The sequence below is a fragment of the Pempheris klunzingeri genome, chromosome 6, assembly GCF_042242105.1.
Source record: "Pempheris klunzingeri isolate RE-2024b chromosome 6, fPemKlu1.hap1, whole genome shotgun sequence".
NCBI classification, from domain to species: Eukaryota; Metazoa; Chordata; class Actinopteri; order Acropomatiformes; family Pempheridae; genus Pempheris; species Pempheris klunzingeri.
Genome location: NC_092017.1, coordinates 20352545 through 20373754, shown reverse-complemented (window position 1 = coordinate 20373754; position 21210 = coordinate 20352545). Strand labels below are relative to the sequence as shown.

General features: G+C 43.4%; 1 protein-coding gene across 1 annotated transcript; it reads right to left on the bottom strand.

The window, feature by feature from the left end:
* Positions 1-1119: 1119 nt before the first annotated feature.
* crb1 (crumbs cell polarity complex component 1) lies at positions 1120-20698 on the bottom strand. The gene is made up of 13 exons (XM_070832674.1): positions 20623-20698; positions 17274-17510; positions 15801-15996; positions 15497-15636; positions 14794-14976; positions 11475-12440; positions 9654-10204; positions 9269-9434; positions 7320-8259; positions 6578-6622; positions 5747-5869; positions 5184-5310; positions 1120-1338 (listed from the first exon to the last, which is right to left on the bottom strand). The coding sequence occupies exons 1-13, from the start codon at positions 20696-20698 to the stop codon at positions 1120-1122; spliced, it is 3969 nt and encodes a 1322-aa protein (XP_070688775.1).
* Positions 20699-21210: the final 512 nt, after the last annotated feature.

Sequence of the window (21210 nt, the reverse complement as noted above, 5' to 3'; positions counted from 1 at the left end):
TTTTCTTATTGCTAAACACGTCTTGTGAAAAGGTAAAAACCAGCAATGAATTGATCCTACTTCCAAGTATTGGCTGTGCAGCCAAAGACTAACTTAACTTATTTCTCTACAATGTTGTCCAGAATCTGTGAAAATCCCATGAGTGAGCCACACCTTCAGACATGTTCACTACAGTGCTATCCTATCCTATCCTATCCTATCCTATCCTATCCTATCCTATCCTATCCAATGTTCACTACAGTGATGCTGGGCACTATGGTTTGTTTTGACATAATCCCACAAACACTAACCTGCTGCAGTAACTACTCACTTGAGCCGCAAATGTGTATCAATCCACAAGTAAAAATAGTCCCCAAAAGATGCACGGCCTCTACTCCTGTTTGAGTAATGTTTGCTAAAAACTGCAGTGCCCAGCCATTTTGGAAAATCCCTGAGCCTTTTTTTTAAAAAAAAAAAAAAATGAATTTCTCTATTTGTGACCCATTTTTAAAGATTTTTGTCATCAGCAGGAACCAATGGGTTTTTGAGAGACAAACTAACGAATTGTTGGTTTTGATCTTCTCATGGGATTTGTCGACAAGAAGAAAAACATCCTCATCCTTTAAATGAGGGACGTTCCGACTCGCTCTGCTTGATTCCAGGTGAGGCTTTAAGGCAATGTGTTTGTGAGCCCCAAATTCAGATCTGGTTCATCAATCCTAAAAATATGGATCAGACACAAAGATGTGACACACTCGATATATTCTGATCTCAAAATCTTTTCATCTAGATGGATGCACTGCTGGATGGTGAAGCCAGGTGCAAAACATCGCAGGATGGATGAAGCACTGGGATATAGAATTACACAAAAAATGGTGTCACGAGATCTCATCCAGTCTTCCAGCGTGTGCATATGCAAATGAAGACAGACAGCTGTAATCTAACATGCAGGCACTGCGAGGGGAAGACTATGTTTACATGCAGGCTGCAGATATTGTTCTGTAGAGTTCAGCAGGCTTGTTTTAATCCAACACGCGTGAGTTACACATCTGTTATCAGGCGTATTTCTAGCATTAGCTCCTTTGCTACTACAATAACCACATCGTCCCCCTGCATGTAAACACAATCCGCTCTTGCATCTCATATGAGTCTCTCCATAGGTGGCGGGTGGGTGATGCTCCACATCTCCACCCGCGATCCCTCCTTCTCCTGCCGGCTGGGACTGTAGGTGCCGTGCGTGGCGCGGCGATTTAGCGCCACCACCAGGCCGACTGAGGTGAGAATGAGAACCAGCAGCAGGACGACGGAAACCAGACTGATGGACAGTAAGAGGTCAGAGGTCAAACCCTTAGAGGTCAACTGGTGGAAAGGAGCAGAGAAAAAGAGAGATAAGTGCTTACAGGAAATTTTAAACGAACGTTTTAGTTTAAGAAGCTCATCCCCAGGATACACTGTTTATTTCTGTCTCTCTCACACACTGTTTCTCTCAGTCACACACACTTCTCCTCTCCTCACTGCTTTACACTACACCAGGCGCTCCACGCGTGCTGCCAAAGTGCTGATGGATGTGTTTCCCAGCTCAGCAGGTGGGTTGCGACCACCAGGAGCCTCGAGTTGCCGCGGACCGAAACCTCCCTCCGTCTGCCGCCTCTCTCGCAGTTTGGCTACGGCCAGCGCCAGTCCCAGTACCACCACTATCGCCAAGCCGACCAGACACGGTGCCAGCACGGCAGCCACCCGCGAGCTGTATGGAGCACGCTCCGTCTGTGGATGATCACACACACACACAAACACACACACACACACAGCCAAGATGCTGCCTGATGATCCCATTTGCACATACACAGCAAACACCACCAGAAACACACCAAAAATAGCTCACACAGACACAGGCATGATTCTTTTCTAAGCAGGAGGAAAAGCTGATTTACATGAAGCGTCTGAAGGTGTTTTAATGACTCGGGAAACCTGCTAAGATTCATTTTTAACTGACCCTTTGATCATCACACACCGAACACACACAAGCAGCTTCGCTACCGACCACAAACATAATTACCCTGCATGCAACCACACAGATTTCTGACCTCACAAGTCAAACCCAGTGAATTAAGGCAAATCAAAGAGCCAGTGCAGCAGGTGAATGATTAACATCCATCAACCAGCAGCAGAAGACGGAGCAGCAGATGCACTTACATCAGTAGTTCTGGTTGGTGTGATAGTTGTGACACTCTGAGTGGCTGCTACAAGGTTACCAACAGCACAGCAGCTCTAAGTATCACTCCATTACACTTAAAATTTTTGGCTGACACCATCCTCATAACTACAGCCTCCTACTGAACTTGTCAGCTTACACGACACTATGAAAAAAAATCTCAAAACTCAGCAAACTTTACACTGAGCAATCAACATGGAAACATAATTCTAATAAAAATACAACCATCTGTATCCTGAGGCAAAAAATAACTTATGCACTCATGCTCAACGCTGTAGACATTACACTTTTCTTTACCTTGCTACAGGTTCTTTGTTGACTCCTGAAAAGTGCTTACCTGTCACTGCAGCACAGTTGGCTGTCATAGCGAGTGTGACACAAGCGAGCCGAAGCAGCCTGCAGCCAGGACCCGCCATCAGTCACCGACTGCCACACACACAGACACGGATATGTCTAACTAACCAGTCTCTAAGGTACACGGCAAGGCCACCCTGAAGCCTCGGCAGAGCACCTACACACACAGAGACAGCAGCAATGCTTCCCTGCTGTCAGCACTATCAACCTGCTCTGTGTGTGTGTGTGTGTGTGTGTGTGTGTGCCTGCCAGATAAGCTGCCCTCATACGTTTCTGTGAAGCAGACCAAACTTCTGTGAATGCCACCAGCTCTCTGCTGAAACTGCACTTCAGCGCCAGATGCTGCTTTTTCGCTGGCGAAGCACATTTCTCCCTCTCTGCTTCCCTCGCTCTCAAAGGATGGCCACATCAGTGCCGACACTGAAAAACTGCTTCCCATTTCCTCCCCCTCTTTCCTCACCATTAGGGCTACCTGTGCTCGCTAAGGACACACACTCGCATGCACGTACATATACACACAGACTTGAAAAATACGAGCGGGAATAGAGAAGGCGAGTGTACGAGAGAAGAGCGCAACTGCATATTGACTACATGGTCAAAAGTATTTGGACACTTCAGCTTTACATCCATATAGGATTGTTGAACATCTCAATCAAAACCATTGGAGTTAATCTGCTCCTGTAATAGACTCCTCTCTTCTGGGAAGGCTTTCCACAAGATTTTTTTGAGCATGGCTGCAGGGTTTTGCTCCCATTCACTCACATGAGCTTTTTATGAGGTTGGGCACTGAGGCCTGAGGTTGAGGCCAGGGCTCTGTGCCAGTCAGCTTCTTCCACATTAAACCCGTAATACCGTTTCCTTTAAAATTGCGAACCTATCCTTTAACCTTGCTTTGTGCACAGGATCATCGCCATGTTAAAACAAGAAAGAGCCGTTGCCAAACAATCAAAAACAGCCTCCAACCAATTTTACACAAAAGTGCATGGGCAAGGGTGTCCAACTACTGTAGCGCTGTGCCTTCACTGTGTGTGTATGTTGTGTGACCGTGTGCGTCTATGAACTTGGGTTATTCTGGGATCTACTCACACTACATCTTGTTAAGAGGGATTAAGTGCCTATGTTTGATGTCACAGGAACCACTTGACTTCGGGGTGTCTGCTACAAATGATAAACAGTTAGGAAATCAATGAAAGCGTTTGCACAGCAGTCAACCTTCAAGTGAAGTTTGGTCTAGAGGAGAAAATGGAGGAAAGACATTGGAGAGGAAACCGAACGTGTGAGAAAGAAAACTGTTGAGCGAGATGAAAAGAGGACAGAAGACAGACAAAAGCTGATGAGATTTAGATTTTTATTTGACAACAAAGACGGAGACAGAGACTGGTTTTAAAATGGAGACAGGACACCAGGACAGAATATGATGAAGGACAGACAAACACTGTTATGTTCATGCATCATCCAGCATGCACAGCACGACACAAAAAGACAGACGAAAACACAATCAAGTCCATAAGGAAAAGACGAGAGATTTAAGAGTGTTATGAAATGTTGACCACATGGTGAATGTTGATGGGTAACGTTCAACCAGAGCCACTGAGAATTTAGGCTTAAAATATCTTTGCTTCGCTCAGGAAGGTTTAGAGAGAGAAACTTCATCTTTGGTACAAAACAGCACAGAGCAGTCAGTCAGTCAGTTACCACAGTGCTCTGAACGCACATCAAGGACAAAGTGAGACATCTTGTCGTCTTCTAGCCCCTCCAGGTGCCTTTTGTAACTACAACACTGTTTTTGATAGTTCACACATTCGCCCGTATGGAGCTCCCGAAATCCACTTCAGACAAGACTGGCAGGATATCTTCAATGAGAAACATTATAAATAACAAATATTATCTTAAAGTTCCTCGCTGCTATCTATCTTTCCCTTTAGACCACAGCAAATAACCTGCACAGCGATTATTTGATCATCAAGTGAGATAATGGAGCCCTTTTTAATCAACAAAAAAATAATCTGACTTTAATAATAGACGCAAATATTCTGTGATTTATTATAGTTTCAAAACGAATAGCTTTAAATTTGGGGTTATTGGTCTAAACAAACAGTGTCAGTGGATTTAGTCAGTGATTTAATAGAATAAATGATGACAAAAATGATTGCAGCCCTAAATCATATTCGTCTGTGTTGGATTTTCTAGAGATTAATGCATCTGTGATCTCTATCTATTTAAATTAAATAGAGTAATATAAATAACTTTGTTGAATAAGGTGCTTCTGATTACCAAAGTATCATTTTAAGGCACAGAAACAGCTCTGTGGTACCATTTGCCTGAACTAGACAAAACCCTAATGTGTGCCGTGTGTCATCACAAGTACCTGATCTCATGTGCTTTTTATGGGAAACCACTAGTTTTCCTCCTTATGATTAACTGATCACCCATACACATGCACTGACAAACTGTCAAACCCCACTCTGCACCAAAGACAAGTGCGGACACACACTCCTGCACACACACACACGCATATTTAGTCGTCGCCTCCCCAGTCTATTTCTGGCTCATCGTCCAGCCTGAGGATGAGGTAGGAGAGCAGCTGGAAGAGGTTCTGCCACAGCAGCACGGCCACGTAAAAGTAAATGTCGCTTACGTCCGTCTGGCACATGTCTCCGGCGTAGCTCATGTCGCACACGCAGATGAACTTGTTGATGAGGTTGCGGCAGTAGCCTCCGTTCTGACAGGGGTTGGACTTGCACTCGTCCACCTCCTGCTCACATCTGCACACACAGAATCACAGTGCGGTCAGAGGCACTTACGCCGAGGAGATGACCACCTATAGCAAGTAGTTATACAGCAAGTTCTGGCAGAAAAGGCTCGGCTCTTTGAGGGAGCTCTCAGAGAATCTGGACTATTCCCCCTACATTACTATTAATGAAGAAGTAATAAGAGTGAATGGGAGAAGAGTCAGGATATAATGACCATGTGCTCCTGCATGGACACTAGTCAACAGGTGAAAGACACACAGATTGTGAAGCATTAATGAGGAGGCTGATGCCGACAGCTGATGCAAGTTGTGACCAGTGTTATGCCTGAACTAAAGCTATGCTCTGCAGAGAAATCAGGGGGTGACAGTACATTTTGTCTTAGCATATCAGTCCATTTTACTTAAGTACAGGTTTTATCTAACGATATTCATGTGTTTTTCTTCCCTACCGGTGTCCGATGAAGCCAGGCGGACAGTCACAGGACAGCTCTCGATCAGTGCAGTTGCCTCCATTGAAGCAGGTGTAGTTTTTAGTGTCATCGCCGCACACAGAAACAGGCAACTTGGGCCTTCTGGTAGAAGACAGACAAACACGAGGGTACGAGGGTAAATGCTTGTGTTTTTTTGTGTGTTGCTCAAAGTAGTGTCAGAGGTATTGAGGTGTTCAGCAGGTCATGTGCGGCAGAGTTTGACGTCTTTTTACGTCTGTCGGAAGCAGAAGAATCAGCCAGGCAGGAGCTGTATTGTTATGCTTCCTGTAGCTCCCCACAGGGGACACAAAGAGGCTTAGGAGGGGAACAGGATAATAAGATTACAGACCTCTCGTAACTATTCACCAGCAGGATGTCAAATCACATGTACAGGAATGAAAAAGCCAGCCACTTGTCTTTGGCCTCTATTACCCTCTGTTTGCCTGAAGCACAGCAGCTCTGTTCCCAAATGTTATGTAGCTTTTGGCAACTTGAAATTCATCTCTCAATGGTTACAAAATACGGGCTTCTTTATTGTGGAAAGTGTACAATTTGGGTAGGTGAAGTTTTAATTTAGATGCCAGGAATCATTTTGAACTTCAGCTGTCACTCATTTGAAACTGTGGGTATCTCATTTTAAGACAAACAATGTCACAGGGAGCGTTAATATTAGCTTTGCTTGGCATTTTGTTGCACGTAGTTGAACAAAAAAACAAGAGACGTTATACATGACATTTGAGAGACAAATATCTAACAGGAAACAAATAGCGAACACCGGAGAAATGGGGGGAGAAAAAAAACCCAACTTACACATTTCTGACAACAATGTACCACGGAATTTCTTCAATGCGTTCACTGGAGAGGAACAGAAAGGAAGATGGGGATAGGGGGTAGAAGGAGACACAAACAAGAGACACAAACAAAAAGAAGTCATTTTGATGAAAACTTTACAGCGTAGATGTTCCCAGTAAAGGGAGATGTGCAGCTTGTCTGGTGTCTTGCTTAGCGAGACACTTGCAAAGGTTTTCCTTGTGCAAAAGAGGCAAAATGCAAGAGGCTGTGTGTTTACAGGATAAATGGTTGGAGGCGTTCCCCTGCTGGTTCTCCGAGGCAAACCGTAGATGACAGGGGAAAGAAACTGGCGCTGAACCAGAGAGCCTTGTGTAGTGAGACACCACAGCAGACTGAGGCCTTTTCTGGCTGACACTAGAATAGAAATGCAGCATCTGAGACGCTCAGTGCAGGCGTGGTTGAAATGCTGAACAGAGGCAGCGACATGGAGACGTTTACAGTGAGGGATTTTATTCCTGTTGTGGTGCCTCCCTTTGTTTGTGCAATTTGAGGCATTTATTTGTGTATTTTGTGTTTATTAACTAACTAAGGAGAGCAAAGTCACTGTAGCATGAAATGTCTATATCGGGATTGTTCTGCTGCTGGTTTATTTTCCACAAGCCTTTTGCACTCACCACAAAGTGACTATTCTATGCTATTATATTTTGTTCTATTCTACTGTCCTGCTTCTCTGTGTATCCAGCACTACATCTAAACTTACTTGCAGAGGGGTCCGGTGTAGTTCTCAGGGCAGAGGCAGGCATACCTGTCCGGCCCGTGCAGACAGGTGCCTCCGTGGGCACACAGGTGGTTCTGACACATATCCACCTCCTCGTCACAGTTCACGCCTGCGTAACCAAACTCACAGGCGCACTCGTAGGTGGACCCGTTCACGCTGCAGTTGCCGTGAACGCAGGGACCGGAAGCGCAGGTGTCAGTGAAAAAGTCACAGCGTCTCCCGGCCCAGCCCTCGGCACAGCTGCAGTTGTAGGTGTTGAAGAGGTCCTGGCACTCCCCTCCGTTCAGGCAGGGGTTGGGCTCACACACGGGGGCCCCGCCACAGCCGAGGAGCGGTGGATGCCGCGATGTCTGAATGAACTGCTCCTCCTGCAGGCGTGGGAGGTTCACATCAGAGGAGCTGAAGTAAGGCAGGGCAATGCCACCCAGCTCTACTGTGCTCAGACACCCAGCCAGGGACCACCCAGCATCAGGGGCCAGGCCCCCTAACAAGATGTCCACCCCCTCCCTGAGGAAGTCCAGGTTGCCTCCTTGGGTCCTGGAAGTGCTGGCTTCCTCTATTTCTTCATCCAGCACCATCGTCCACTGAGAGGTCTGCGCCCATGGAGCTGCCATGAACAGGTGGACGCTGTGCCACTCACCGTCACTAACGCTCATCCTGCTGCTGAGACTGACAGCAGACACATTCTGCTCTCCCTCCGCGTCTGTGTCGTCCTCAGCGGGGCTCTGAAGCTCCATAAAGAGGAAGCCATCCTGGACAGAGAGTGTGATGAATGCTGAGCCCATCTCTGCGTGGAGTATAGCTGCATTACGCTTTCGTGTGCGTAGGTTTAGGGAGAGGTTAGTTAGATTGCGATATATGTGGCCGTTTCCTCGATAGGACAAAACTGTGCTGGCATTCAGGAAAGTTGCATTGGAGTAGCCTAGGAGAATAGAGAAAAGATCTGTTGCGCGTACTTGTTTACACATTTATTGTCACACTGTTAAAGCTCCTTTGTCAGTTGGCTTCCCATTTTGTACTGGCTTTATCCATGGGAATACAACAAGGGCATTAGGCGAGAGCACTGAATTGTAATTCAAAGATTACAAAAACAACAGGCTTTATTACAGCATGGCATTTACCTGTTTGATAACACCACAATCCTTTTAGGCAACTATATGAGGTCATTTATCGGAAATACCTGCAAGCAGCAGGTATTCTCACTGAGTTAATCACTGAACATGAGCTGACTTAGAGGACAGAAAGGCAACACAGTAAATCATCACTAATCCCAGCAAAAAAAAAAAGACAAGCTGGCCACAAGCCAATCGTCCTTTACGGTGCACATGACGTATACTGCGTGGGCGGACCGAAGCCGTGATATATAATCAAGCATGTTGTGTCACTCAGTTACATAGTGGCCAATGATGACCTACTCCACAAACAAGGTCAAAGATTAGGTAACGTACATATACTGTAAATCTAAGAGGTAAACAGCTCTATGTCTGGGTTTAAGGGCTTTTATGTAACTATGTAACAAGGAGAGGAAGGCAACAAACTTCACCACAAGTGATAGAGCACAAAAGTGACCTGGTAGTGGTAGAGCAAATCTCAATCTAAATGGGTTGAAAATGTAATTAAAACTTTCAATGTAACTGTCAAAGTAACTTTGAGATTATTATTACATCACATTCTATAACATGAAGTAATATTGATACATGATTGCTTAAAATGCTGCTAGTAATCCGTATGTTATATATAGTACAGAAGGACAGAGCAGAGCTGCAGACTTGGACTTGAGACTTGAGAGCAGAGTCTGACTCGGGTCAAACATTCATATACATATATATATGTATATATTGAAAGGGAAAGCTCTGTCTTTGCATTGCAGCTTGACCTTCAATTTGCCTATAAAGATTTGCGACTTAACTTGGACTTGTGTTGCCACTTACATTCATATCCCTGGTTCAGCATCCTGCACTCTGAGCCTGCGGGGCAAGGTGACAGCTCGCACCACCTGACCTCTTCACAGTGCCGTCCTGCCGTCCTGAGAGGGCAGATGCACGTGAAGTCATCCCAGGTGGAGTAGCACATCCCACCGTTTAAACAAGGGTTCCTCTGAGGATGAGAAATTGATGCAGGAGTTTACTTTTACCAAATGCCACATTGTGTCTGATTTCCTTGCACTAGATACAAACATAACTATATGGTATAACGAAGTGAGGTCTCATTTAACCTGAATTTTAAGTTTTGATCAACTGTCAATAGTGATAACTGCTAAAAATAAAAGATAAGCAAATGTAAGGAACACTTTGTTTTAACAAGCTTTTTACTCACACTGCAGGTATTGTCCCCGGAGCATCCCGCAGTCACATTTTCCGTGAGCTCCAGAGGATAAGATCTCACTGAGGTGTCCAACCCAAAGAACTGCAGCCTCCTGTCGTTGATCCTCAGGTCCTGGATACAGCCTTTAAAATATCCACCAAACATTGCAGTGGTCCTGGTCTCCAGCAGGCCTCCCACATACACAGTGTCTCCTGCTTGGACACTGACTGTCCTGACTTCCATGTCACCCTGTTTCTGAGCTGCTACATAGAGCGCCATGCGACCCTCCACCATCTCTACACTCACAAAGTGGACTTCCCCATCATCGATCACGCTCTCCGCTCTCAGGCTCTCAAAGTTATTGAGCTGAACCGTGACCTTGCCGTCCTCCAGCCACATGTGCAGGTACTGGCTGCTGTTGTTGGCGAGCACCAGGAGGAGTCCATTTTGTCTCCGTGTACGCAGGAAGAGGGAGATGGAGAGGTAGTGGCCCAGATCATCCGTGATAGTGAATGCTCCATAACTCTGAGAGTCCTCGCTCCCAAAGCGGGCAGTCACATGTTCTGCAAAAAGGGGATAAAAGGTGAACAAGATGAGACAGAAAAATGTTTCGCCAACCGAAAACATCAGGAAAACATCTTCATAACTTTTCAGCTTGGCCAATGTGCATTATGGGATTATTTTCTGGGGTTCAAATGAGTTTCACTAATTCAAGGATGTAATTTATTTGCAAAAAAACATTTTACTGTATCAAAGACAAAAAGAGAGCTGGGGTGAATGCAACCTAAAGTACTAAAGAGCTTACACTCCCAAATCTTTCTCTTTTAATCCTATTTATTCAGTTTTTAACTTCAGCACAGGGGTGTAGAAACAAAATCTTTTTATCAAAAGAGCGTTACGACAGATATGCAATATGATAACTGGAGGAAAAGACATTTAAACAGCTTATGTTGCGGCGACTGCGTGAACAGGCACATGAAGAGGGAAATTTAAGCGGCCGCCAGCCCTCATGTTCTGGATGTTCTGTGTCCTCTGTCAGCACTTTCCACTGTGGGTTGGTCGCATTATAAAGCAGGCAGGACATTAAGAACACACCAAGGAAAAGCAGAGAGGGCATAAACTGTACAACAGGTCATATAAAAACCTTATGAAAGCTCCAATGAGTGTTTGTGTGGCTATTCCGAGTGCGTAGTGTGAATTTGTGCGCTTGTCAGTAAATGTGTGCCCAAATATCTCATCAGACACAGTGATCAGTAATCTGCTTTGACAGGCCACAGATATCCTCAGTGGAAAAACATGACTATAATTTCAGGAGAAACCAGAGTGAAAATTTCAAACTAGAATCTTTTTTCTTATCATTTTGTGTCTGATGTATTGATCACAGTATTCAACAGTCTACTGAACGGTGTGACATTTCCGTGCGTGTTCTGTGTATTTCCAAAATAGAATCCCTTATATCCTTAATCCAGTGCGTCAGATAAGAGGATCTCTGTTTCTTTTGATTGACCTCATCTCAACTCCCCTTATCTTCTGTTACACTTCAACAACTGAGGATGTTATCTAATTACCCACTTTAAAAATTTGGTGAGAATGGCCTGCCTCTCGTTCCTCCAACCTCAATTAATCAGGTTAATTTAAAGCTTAGAGCCTGTGGTGAGTCTCATATGTGGTTTTGGTGATTAGCTGTTGCGAACTTTTCCTTTTACTGGTTGATGTGACTAGTGGATTTAGAGAACTGAATCTTCTCCCGGTGTTTACACTGTGTAAACATGCTGCTATTTGACTTTCCAATTTCTCCAACTGATGTCTGTTATTTCTCAGTTGTAAACATACCCTCCTCACAGTCCTGCCCCTCATAAGGCCTTGGACATCGGCACTGGTAGCTCTGCCACAGGTTGACACACTGTCCTCTGTTTTGGCAAGGCACGTCCAGGCAGCGGTCCCTGTGGCTGCAGCCGGGGGACACATTAACAGCAGAGTCGCTTAACCATTCCTCAGGGACGACAAGCTGCCAGTCCACAAACACATCTCGCATGCAGCCAATGAATGCTGGAAGTGGAGAGTCCTCACTGGGGCTATTTGGGCCCTGAAGCACTCCTCCAATGAAAGTGTTCTGAGGAGATGACGCCAGCCCGGCCAGGGTGCTTTGGACTGGCGCCGTCTTGTGGCACAACTGGCTCCCACAGCTCCCAGCATCATCCAAGAGTTTCAGACTGAGCACCCAGTTTCCAAGCACAGCCTCGACAGAATGCCACTCTCCATCTGTGAGATTGTGTGGAAGCTCCAGGACGTCGCTTGGGCTTTCCGCTTCAGCCCCAGCAGAGGCCTCCTTCCTCAGTGTGAGACGAAGCAGCCCTTCATCCAGCTCCAGGCTCAGCAGCAGCCCCCAGCTGTTCCGCTGGAACAACACCACTCTGGGCAAAACGGTCTTGAAGCTGAGGGTGATGTTGCAGGACACCTCGTCGTCCACCAGGGGGCTCTGCAGCAGCAGGTAGCCTCTGCGCTCAAAGGAGAATGTGGTGGGGGTCTTACAGAGGGGTCCGGTGTGCCCAGGTGAGCAGGAACAGGTGTATCCATGAGTCCCGTCCAGCAGGAAAGGAGAGCAGGAGCCTTGGTTCTGGCATTCATGTCCCTCACACCCCACGAGACTCACATTACAGTTTGCACCTCCATAGAGGGAGCCATCCTGACTCTGTTTGAGGCAGTGGCAAGTGTAGCCTCCAACATGGCTCTCACACCTGCCCCCATTCTGGCAGGGACTGGGGTCACAGTGGTTTGTCACCTCCTGGCAGAGGGAACCTGTTAGCAGAAAAAGACAATAAAGTCACGTAGGTTGTGTTTTTGTAGCAAGAGAAACACACACGTCTTCTTACCCTTCGTTACTACTATCCTTATACTATCATTAACATGATTATTGTAGTTAGATTACATACTGTGTCCTATTTTTTTAATGATTCTGCCTGCTGAAATGGGAATTGTTGTCATTATTCCTTGTTCACTGAGCCAAAGATTTCTCCGCTGCACATTTACTACAAACATGCCACATCCATACACTTGTAAAGGGGTTATTACGTGGCCAGATTACATAATGAGGGCAAGTGATGAAACCCTGCGCTTATGCTCACTTTTCTTTCACCCATTTCCCTCCATGTTTTAACACCTAACGCCTGTTCTTATATATATCATGGTTCCCGTTTTTTCTAATTTCTTTGGTGTCCTTGAAATAGTGTGGACTATCATGTTTCTCCGTTGATACACATGTCAACTAAAATTAGTCCCACCTGAAGCCAAACAATCAGGCATTGATCCTAGTTACCTAGGCTGGATGTGTTTTACTCTCTAGCTTACCCAGATAGCAGTACACCTAACTATTACTTGTCCATGTATTTTCCTCTTGACACTGTATGTCTGTCTGTTGTGTTTGTCTCCAGAAATGTTGTGTTATGCTATTGATACTATCAGCATTCAAAATTGGTAAAAAAAAAAAAAAAAAGGGTAGAAAAATTGATTTATTTAGATATAAAATCAAAAATGAAAGCAAAGAGTAGGTGCTTTGTCATATGGAGCAACAACTATAAGTTCTAGAGTACAACACAGCACCCTGGGAAAAAATAGTATATGAGGTAGATTGCTGCTTCAGTGCACTTTAGTCTAAGATATTTATTTGTCATATATTGGTAGGAGGAAAAGGTAAAAAGAACAATTACATATCCATTATTTAACACCTATTTAGATATCTATTTATACAAAAATATCTTCTGGCGTTACCTGTTCCGAGCAACAAAATCCCCCAAATCCATGGTGCGGGTGTCCACATCATGCCGTCACTTTTTCCCCCAGGATATCCCCGAATTTGTCTAATTGCAACATATTAGTTTGTGTGTGTATAGGCCATCCCAGTGGAGGTCTGCTCCTTGTCTACTTCTCTACAACCACACAGGGCTGAGCAGCTCCAGTCAGGAGACCGGCAAAGCCAGATCCTGGGGATTAAGCTAATGCTATTTGGCCACCTTACTGAGTCAGTGCCACTGCAACTGGCAGAGAGTCAATTTTTAGAACACAACTCTAAGCAAGCAGCAGCTTGCAGGCTTACCTACATTGCTAGATCAAGTCTTGTGTAAGCAGGTAAACTAGAAAATTCTGCTTTTGCAACTAAAACGTATGATTTCATGTAACATCCTTGCAAAATTGTAAGTTTCTCTAGACATCAAATATGTGAGTATTATTTGTAACTGATAGAGCCAGTCGTCGTTCAGCCTTCTCACCCCTTCTCCCATATGTAATGCCAGGAATCACGCATACTTAACAGCAACAGATGAGAAAAGGAATTACAATGGGACTTAAATTAAAGCTACTACATGTGGTTGCGTGATTATAGCATCTTTCATTTTTATATTATAATTAGGGGGGAGCTAAAATCATAAAATGCCAGATATTGCCTTTAAATAATTTGCTTTGACTGGTCGGTTTCATCATTTGCCTCACGTGTTGTGTTCACTATACACACCTTGTTGTACTGTATCTTCACTGTTGGAAATACCAATGCTAAGCTACCTGCATGCCAGTCAGTCAGTCAGTCCTGCCTCTCTAAGAGAGTCATTTGGTTATTTAGAAAGTTCAAGGCACCGTCTGTGGCCAGTTTAGGTAGCTTTGTCTGTCTTTTCTTGTTTTTGTGTTCACTTAAAGAAAAATATTACGAAATCTGAAGTCACATAATACTTATACCTCTGCTGTTAAGCAACATTAGACTTTTCATTCGAAGTTACTTTGTTATGATTTTGGAAATAATACAAAAATTAAGAAAAAGTCTGTTACAACTCGGTGGTGATATTTAGTCTTGCTGATTTATGATTTGGGTGATAAGGGAGAAAAGGTTGTGTTAATACACAGTACATGCATGTATGTAGACTACATTTGTTCATATTTTGTGAGCAATAACAAAACGTTCCCATTTAAACATACCCTTTCACCGTGCTGTTGCTCCAATTAAAAACTTCTCATTCCCTAATCAGACATATGACCATACACAATCTAATGGTTATGTTACAAAACACTGTGAACAACACCAGTCTGTATGTACTGCCTACTACCGTGTAACCAGAGACCTATGTAAGATAAAATGAATCCCATTCGTTTGGTCAGAATAAATTACCTGTTGTTCCTGGAGGACATGTGCAGATGTAGCCTGCAGCATGCTGCTGGTCATAGTGCTCAGGCAGCAGGGGCTCGCTGCCATACAAGATCTGCCATGACCTCTCAATGCAGCGGCCCCCATGCATGCAGGGGTTGCTGCTACACTCACTGATGTCGATCTCGCAGTGACGCCCCTCAAATCCTGGGATGAGGAAGCAGACAGTGTTTGTGATGGGAATAAAGTATAAGAGTGACAGCACATATAACATCCTATATTTGTTGTTCCTTTCATGCATTCTGAATGTCCGTTTAGCGTTGACACATGCTATAAAATACATTATATGTTTATCCTGTATTTATAGAGGATATATATATATATTTTATTTTATATTACCCACAGTAATCATTGTTCTTACAGTATTCTTATCACCTTACATTTGCACTACCTAAACTGTTAAGTACCTAAGTCAACATGTACTTTATTATAGTGACAAATTCTGTTGTAGTTGTGGGCTATCACTATCACTTCACTCGTGTGTTTCTCTATTATTATATCACATTTTTCTATTCTTATATTGTTGTGTGTATTGGTGTTTTCTGTATGTGTCATTTCTCATGTGTCTCTTGGACTAAAATCAAAATTCCTTTACGAATTCCAAAACCTGTAACTCAGAAATACATTATTTTTCCATGTTAACTGGGAAAGAAAGTGCTTCATGTACCTGGCCAACATTCACAGGTGTAGTTACCCTGGTTATCCTTACAGATGGCGCTGTTGAAGCAGGGTTCAGAGTGACATGGTGGTAGTGGTGTCTCACAGCGTCTGCCAGTGAAGGCTGTGTGAGAGCAGTCACAGCTGTAACTGAGACAATCAAGGATTCAGAAATCACATGAATGAGATTATTTACAGTTTTTTTTCCGGTCGGTGTAAAACTGAAATCTAGAAGGAATCTGTACTGTATAAAACAATTTTCTAAACTTGGCAAGTGCCACGGTTGCCCCAGCGACTAGAGCAGGGCTACTTACTCATTCACCCCATCAAGACACACAGCCCCATTTTGGCATGGCTGCTCTTGGCACTCGTCAGTGTTGATTTCGCACCGGTGTCCTTGGAAACCGGCTAGGCAGGTGCAGGTGAAGCCGCCGACGTAGTCATGGCAACTGCCGCCATTGAGACATGGCTGTGATTGACACTCGTCAATCTGGACCTCACAAGTGTCTCCTGTGAACATCAAAGCAGTGCAGATGTCAGAGGGCGAGTGAGCCTGCTGCTTAGACATAGACTGCAGGCCGCAAAAATGAACAAAGCTTTTGTGTACTGGCTGTGATCATGTTCTCACTTTTATCTCACAGAGAGGCTTCTGTAGTTGTTTGCAATTCCTAAAAACAGTACATTGTACACAGTATCTCTTTAAATGTATCCCTGCACTATAATATAATACAAATATGAATGGAAGTCTAATATGAACAAATACTACTAACAAGGTTCAGACCTCCTAAATGCAGTAAACCATATAAACAATGAAATAGGTGACACTTACTTGCTGAATCCATTTCAACTATGTTGCAATGCTATCAGGATATTTTCAGTAGATTGATTCATTGAGGTTTAGCTAGATCATCTATTCTATCCCTATTAAAACAGATGCATTTTGTGAGATTTGAAACATAAAAGAAGATCAAATAAAAATTAGATCATGATGCAGGGTTGAGGTTTTTGTTTTCAAAGTCACTCTTTACTACTACTAGAGTGTAAAAGAGTGTAACAGCCACGATAGCAGTGTGAGGCACTCTGTGAGGTTGTCTTTAGACACAATGGAGCTTTGAGCTAAATGCTAGCACCAGCATGGTAACATAATGTCAATACTAACATGCTGATGTGAAGCAGGTATAATGTTTACCATACTCATAGTCATAGTTTAACACGTTAGCATGCTAACATTTAGTCATCAGCAAAAACACTGAGGTGATTTGTTCAGAAGGTATTTAGTCACAACCTAGAAAGCAGAATTTTGACACAATGATGGTGAAATATCAGAGGATCACCAAAGCTATTCATCCTAGGAGGGACATACATTTGTGTAGCAAAGTTCATGGTAATCCAACCAATAGCTGCTGTGGAGGCACTTCACTCAAAACCACAAATGTCAATCTTATGGTGGCATTAGAGGAAAAGTCAGGGGATCGCAAAAGTCACCAGGATTCATCCTCTGTGAGCCATAATGTCATAGTAATGACAGTTGTAGAGATATTTCAGTCTGGACCAAAGAGATGGACCAACAGAGTCACTGACATCCACTACCACAGCCAAATGTGTTGGACATGACATAGAAGAGCAGCATTGAAAAACCCATGTTTAACATTATTCAACACTTTACACACCCCTTCAATTCATCCAGTACAGTGGTTAGATATTCACACATGTAAGCACTGCAGTTTTCTCTAACAATTTAAAATGGCTGAATATATTATCATCATAGTCATGCTCTTTCCACTCACCAGTGAACCCTGGAGGACACAGACAGGAAAACCTGCCCACTCTGTCCACGCATGTAGCTCCGTTCATGCAGGGCTGCGAAGCACACTCATTGACATCAATCTGACAGTGAGCGCCCTGGAACCCCGGCACGCAGAAGCACGAGTAGCCGTCCCCGCGGAGTCTGCATATCGCCCTGTTGTGACACGGGTTCGGAGAGCAAAGGTCCAGTGTTGAAGGCAGCCAGTCAGGAGATGCACCTATAAACAGGTCACATTTTGAAATAGTACATAGTCACAAATCACAGAACATAGTTGTCCTTGGTACTTAGGACTTACAGATAAACAAAACCAGTAGTTTCATCACTCCTGATAATAAGATTGATCAAACTTTAGTCTTGGAGCACAACAATAGTTTGTTACATTAAAAATGCTTTGGCGACTTATTATAAAATGTACTTCGTATGTACTTTACTTTTTACTTTTACCATGTACTGTATAGCATCAAGTTGTATCTACATTACTGTAAAAATGACAGAAGTGATAAACTAGATGTTATTACTTTTAGAAAATGGTTCATTCTCCATCAGCATGTCAAACCCTTTAAGAAGCTGCATGATCTTCAATGACTCAATTTCCATTTACATTAATTACATCAACACAGTAGACTATTTTAGTTTGATCATGGCTGCATGAAAGTCTTTTAGTTCCATTTAGATTTGCTAAAAACTCCCTGTCTAGCAGTTGTCGATACGAGGCCTTGAAATTTAAGGGCCTGTCTGGCTGCCATGGTAATGATGGCATTCCTGTGTTTGGCTTCACCATTCAATCTATTTCCATGGCGACTGCATCCGACCAAAGATTTGAGGCATTTACTCGTTTACACTTGATGGTGTGTTTTAATCAGCAGGAGATGCTGCCTGTATGCCACACTGCCAGAGCCCTGGGTCTCAGTCAACACATGCTACCCATACTAATTACTAGATCAGCATTCGATCCTCCCTGGTTATAATAATGAAAAACAACACTTCTAAAACTGTGTGTATGTTGTTTTCTGTATAAAGACTGGGAAATATCATATGGAGAATTAGTAACTAAATCAAGTTGGTTAAACTTTTTTTTGTTGTAAATTTACTTGGTTTTGTTTTAGTTTGGAGCTGTTCATGACAGTAAATTGTATCACACTTTGAAAAAAATCTTTCGTTTCAAGGACTCTCAACTCAACATAAACAGCATTATTTCACAATATCTTTCATTATAATGCAAACAGAAATGTGCTTTAGTACATTAAATATATAAAATAGAGTCACCCCACAAAATCTAGAGTTTATGAGTTTACTTATTACTTGTAAAAGTAAGCATTTGTCCTTTAATTATGACTATCTTTTTAAACTAGCTGATGTGTTAGAACTTAAAGCATAGTTGGGTTTCAGCAACTTGTGGTGGCACAGCATGATTTTATCAACATCTGATTAGATTTAAAGGCTTAAACAGTTTCGCTGTGACCTGACAGCCAAGCTTATTGAGAACCTTTACCCTATGAAGATGCATTGCTTATCTCTTCACTCTTCCTCTCAAATCATATGTCATGTCTACCTTGAGACTTACCAGCTGCAGCTCTTACACAGGCAAGAAAACATCAAAGACAAAAAGCTGCGATTGAGGCATCTCAAAATTGGCAGAACAAATGGGACCAGAGGCAGAGGCAATAATCCTCGTAATCCTTGGATTATATATACGTGCATAAGGGGATGCAGAGACATGATGCCATGAAAAGGAGGCTTCAAATCAGATGAATAAGTGCTGCTTCTAATAGATGATAATCAGACCGTACCACATTTCTAAAAGCCTTGATAGTAATATATGGATATTGGATGGATTTGGCAAAAACGGTGAGTGTGTGAGTGTGTTTTGCATGATGGGAGCAGGACGGATTCATCATCATTATGGCACAAATGTACCCACACTGATATGAACAGAGATTTTCAAACGATATTCCTAACAGATGATAATCGCACACAGCAATCATGCCTCAAGAGCGCAATCAGGCTGAGTGCAGACTATAAAGACGTAGAGGAGTGCAATTACACTCGGTGTTCCATCTTCACCAGCTCAGGCAACAATCTTCAGTCATTGGTGGAGGTCAATCAGTTTCAAAGACAGCTGGCAGGGGTCTCCGGGAGCAGCTTATGCATGTCTAGACTTGGACTGGGAGGCATGGGCCGAGTGTTCTGCAGCTCTGATGGAGATCATGGGCATCAACAGTGATGCTCTGACCATATGCTTATATTAGCTCTCATTACAACAAGGATCAGCCGGTAGATTCAGACCAGATTAGAGGCACATGTAGCAGTATAGTATATATGTTGTTAAAAAGAGAAAGACTTCTATATGAAGTAAAAGCTTGAAAACATTGGAGAGATAAACTGCCTTTGACTACCCCTGTATTTTTTAGGAAACCTTGACAGGTGTTGTAAGATTTGCTCTTTACTTGAATCCTCTGGTTTTTCATTACTCCCCTGAGGCAGAGCCAGGCCTGTCGCCTATTTGAGGCACAGCTCCAGCCAACCACACATCCCCTCCCTCAGCATGTAAGGCTTTTTTCATATGCAAATTTTCTTTCTGAGGGTCTTTGTTTGGTCCTATCTGGGGGTCCTCCAATAGCACATGTGGGACACCTGACATCTCAAACGGACTGATGCATCTGCCTGTCTGTTTGTTTCAGTGGTGATAAGAAGATGCGTTATTATCGGGGTGTTTTGTGGAGCCACGGATACATTCACTTCAGCGCTTCCCTCTTTTGTCCCACCACTTCTCCACACACCACCACCCTCCCTATCCAGTGCTCACACCCCCTCATGGGCCACTATCCTGCCCACCCACCCCCATTGTTAGATCTCTTTTTGTCGTTTTTTCACTCCATACAAAGTGTGCAGAGATCACTATAGGCAATGATGTCACCTCACAGTGTTAATAGATATTCCAAGCATGGACTGCTTAAAATGCAAGCCAATTACTAGACCCAAATTCAAAACACAGAAACTGGAATCAATGTATAGCCTTCTATATTTAATTTCAAGGTATAAGGAAACTTTTGCAAGAAAGTGTTAATAAATCAAGCATGTTTTGAATTAGTGTTGTACTTGCAGGCATGAGGAAATGATGGGAGGCAACATCAACTCAGTCTGCTTAAGTAGTTGGTAAAACGCAAAAAGCCAAACCAGTCTACTCCCAAAAAATGCCATAGCATTGATTTTTAGTTAACTAATGATAATGACATAGCTACAGCATGACATTAAACAAGCATTCATGGTAAACAATAACTGGAAACTGAAATTCAACGCAGAAACATGGGAAAAGAGTAAGCACTTACCATCTATCACAAGCAGTGATGAGATGAGAATTGTGCAAGCAAGTAGTTCAAAATTAAGACGGCGAATTAAATCCATAATCGGGAGAGGAAATCATCCTGCTCGTTGTGTTGAGGTCTTGCCATAAGCGGATCTCTCTGCTTCTGCATCTGCCTGCATCTGCGACTCATCTGTTGTCAACTCCAGATCCACTTGATGCTCACTTCTCTCCTTGCTGGAGCACCATCAAGAGCCTCCATCACACATAAAACAGAAAAAAAGACTGCAGCATGGCGTCCAACAGGCTGCACACACACACACACACACACACACACACCCTCCCCTACGGAGCCGGCGGGCCACTGACGGATTACACCGGAGGGAGTTGGAGCAATCTCACCAAGACTATATGGTGTTAAGGAATATTATTATTTCACATATAGCTTTGACTTAAAGTTGACTAACAAACAAAACATTCATTCTACTAAAAAGATAGAATTATACTGATGATCAAAAATCAAAAATGTATCCATTCTTGAGGGATTGAGAAGAATAAAAGAATAAAAGATTAAAAACGGAATTATTGATCTCAAGGTCTTAAATCTTACACC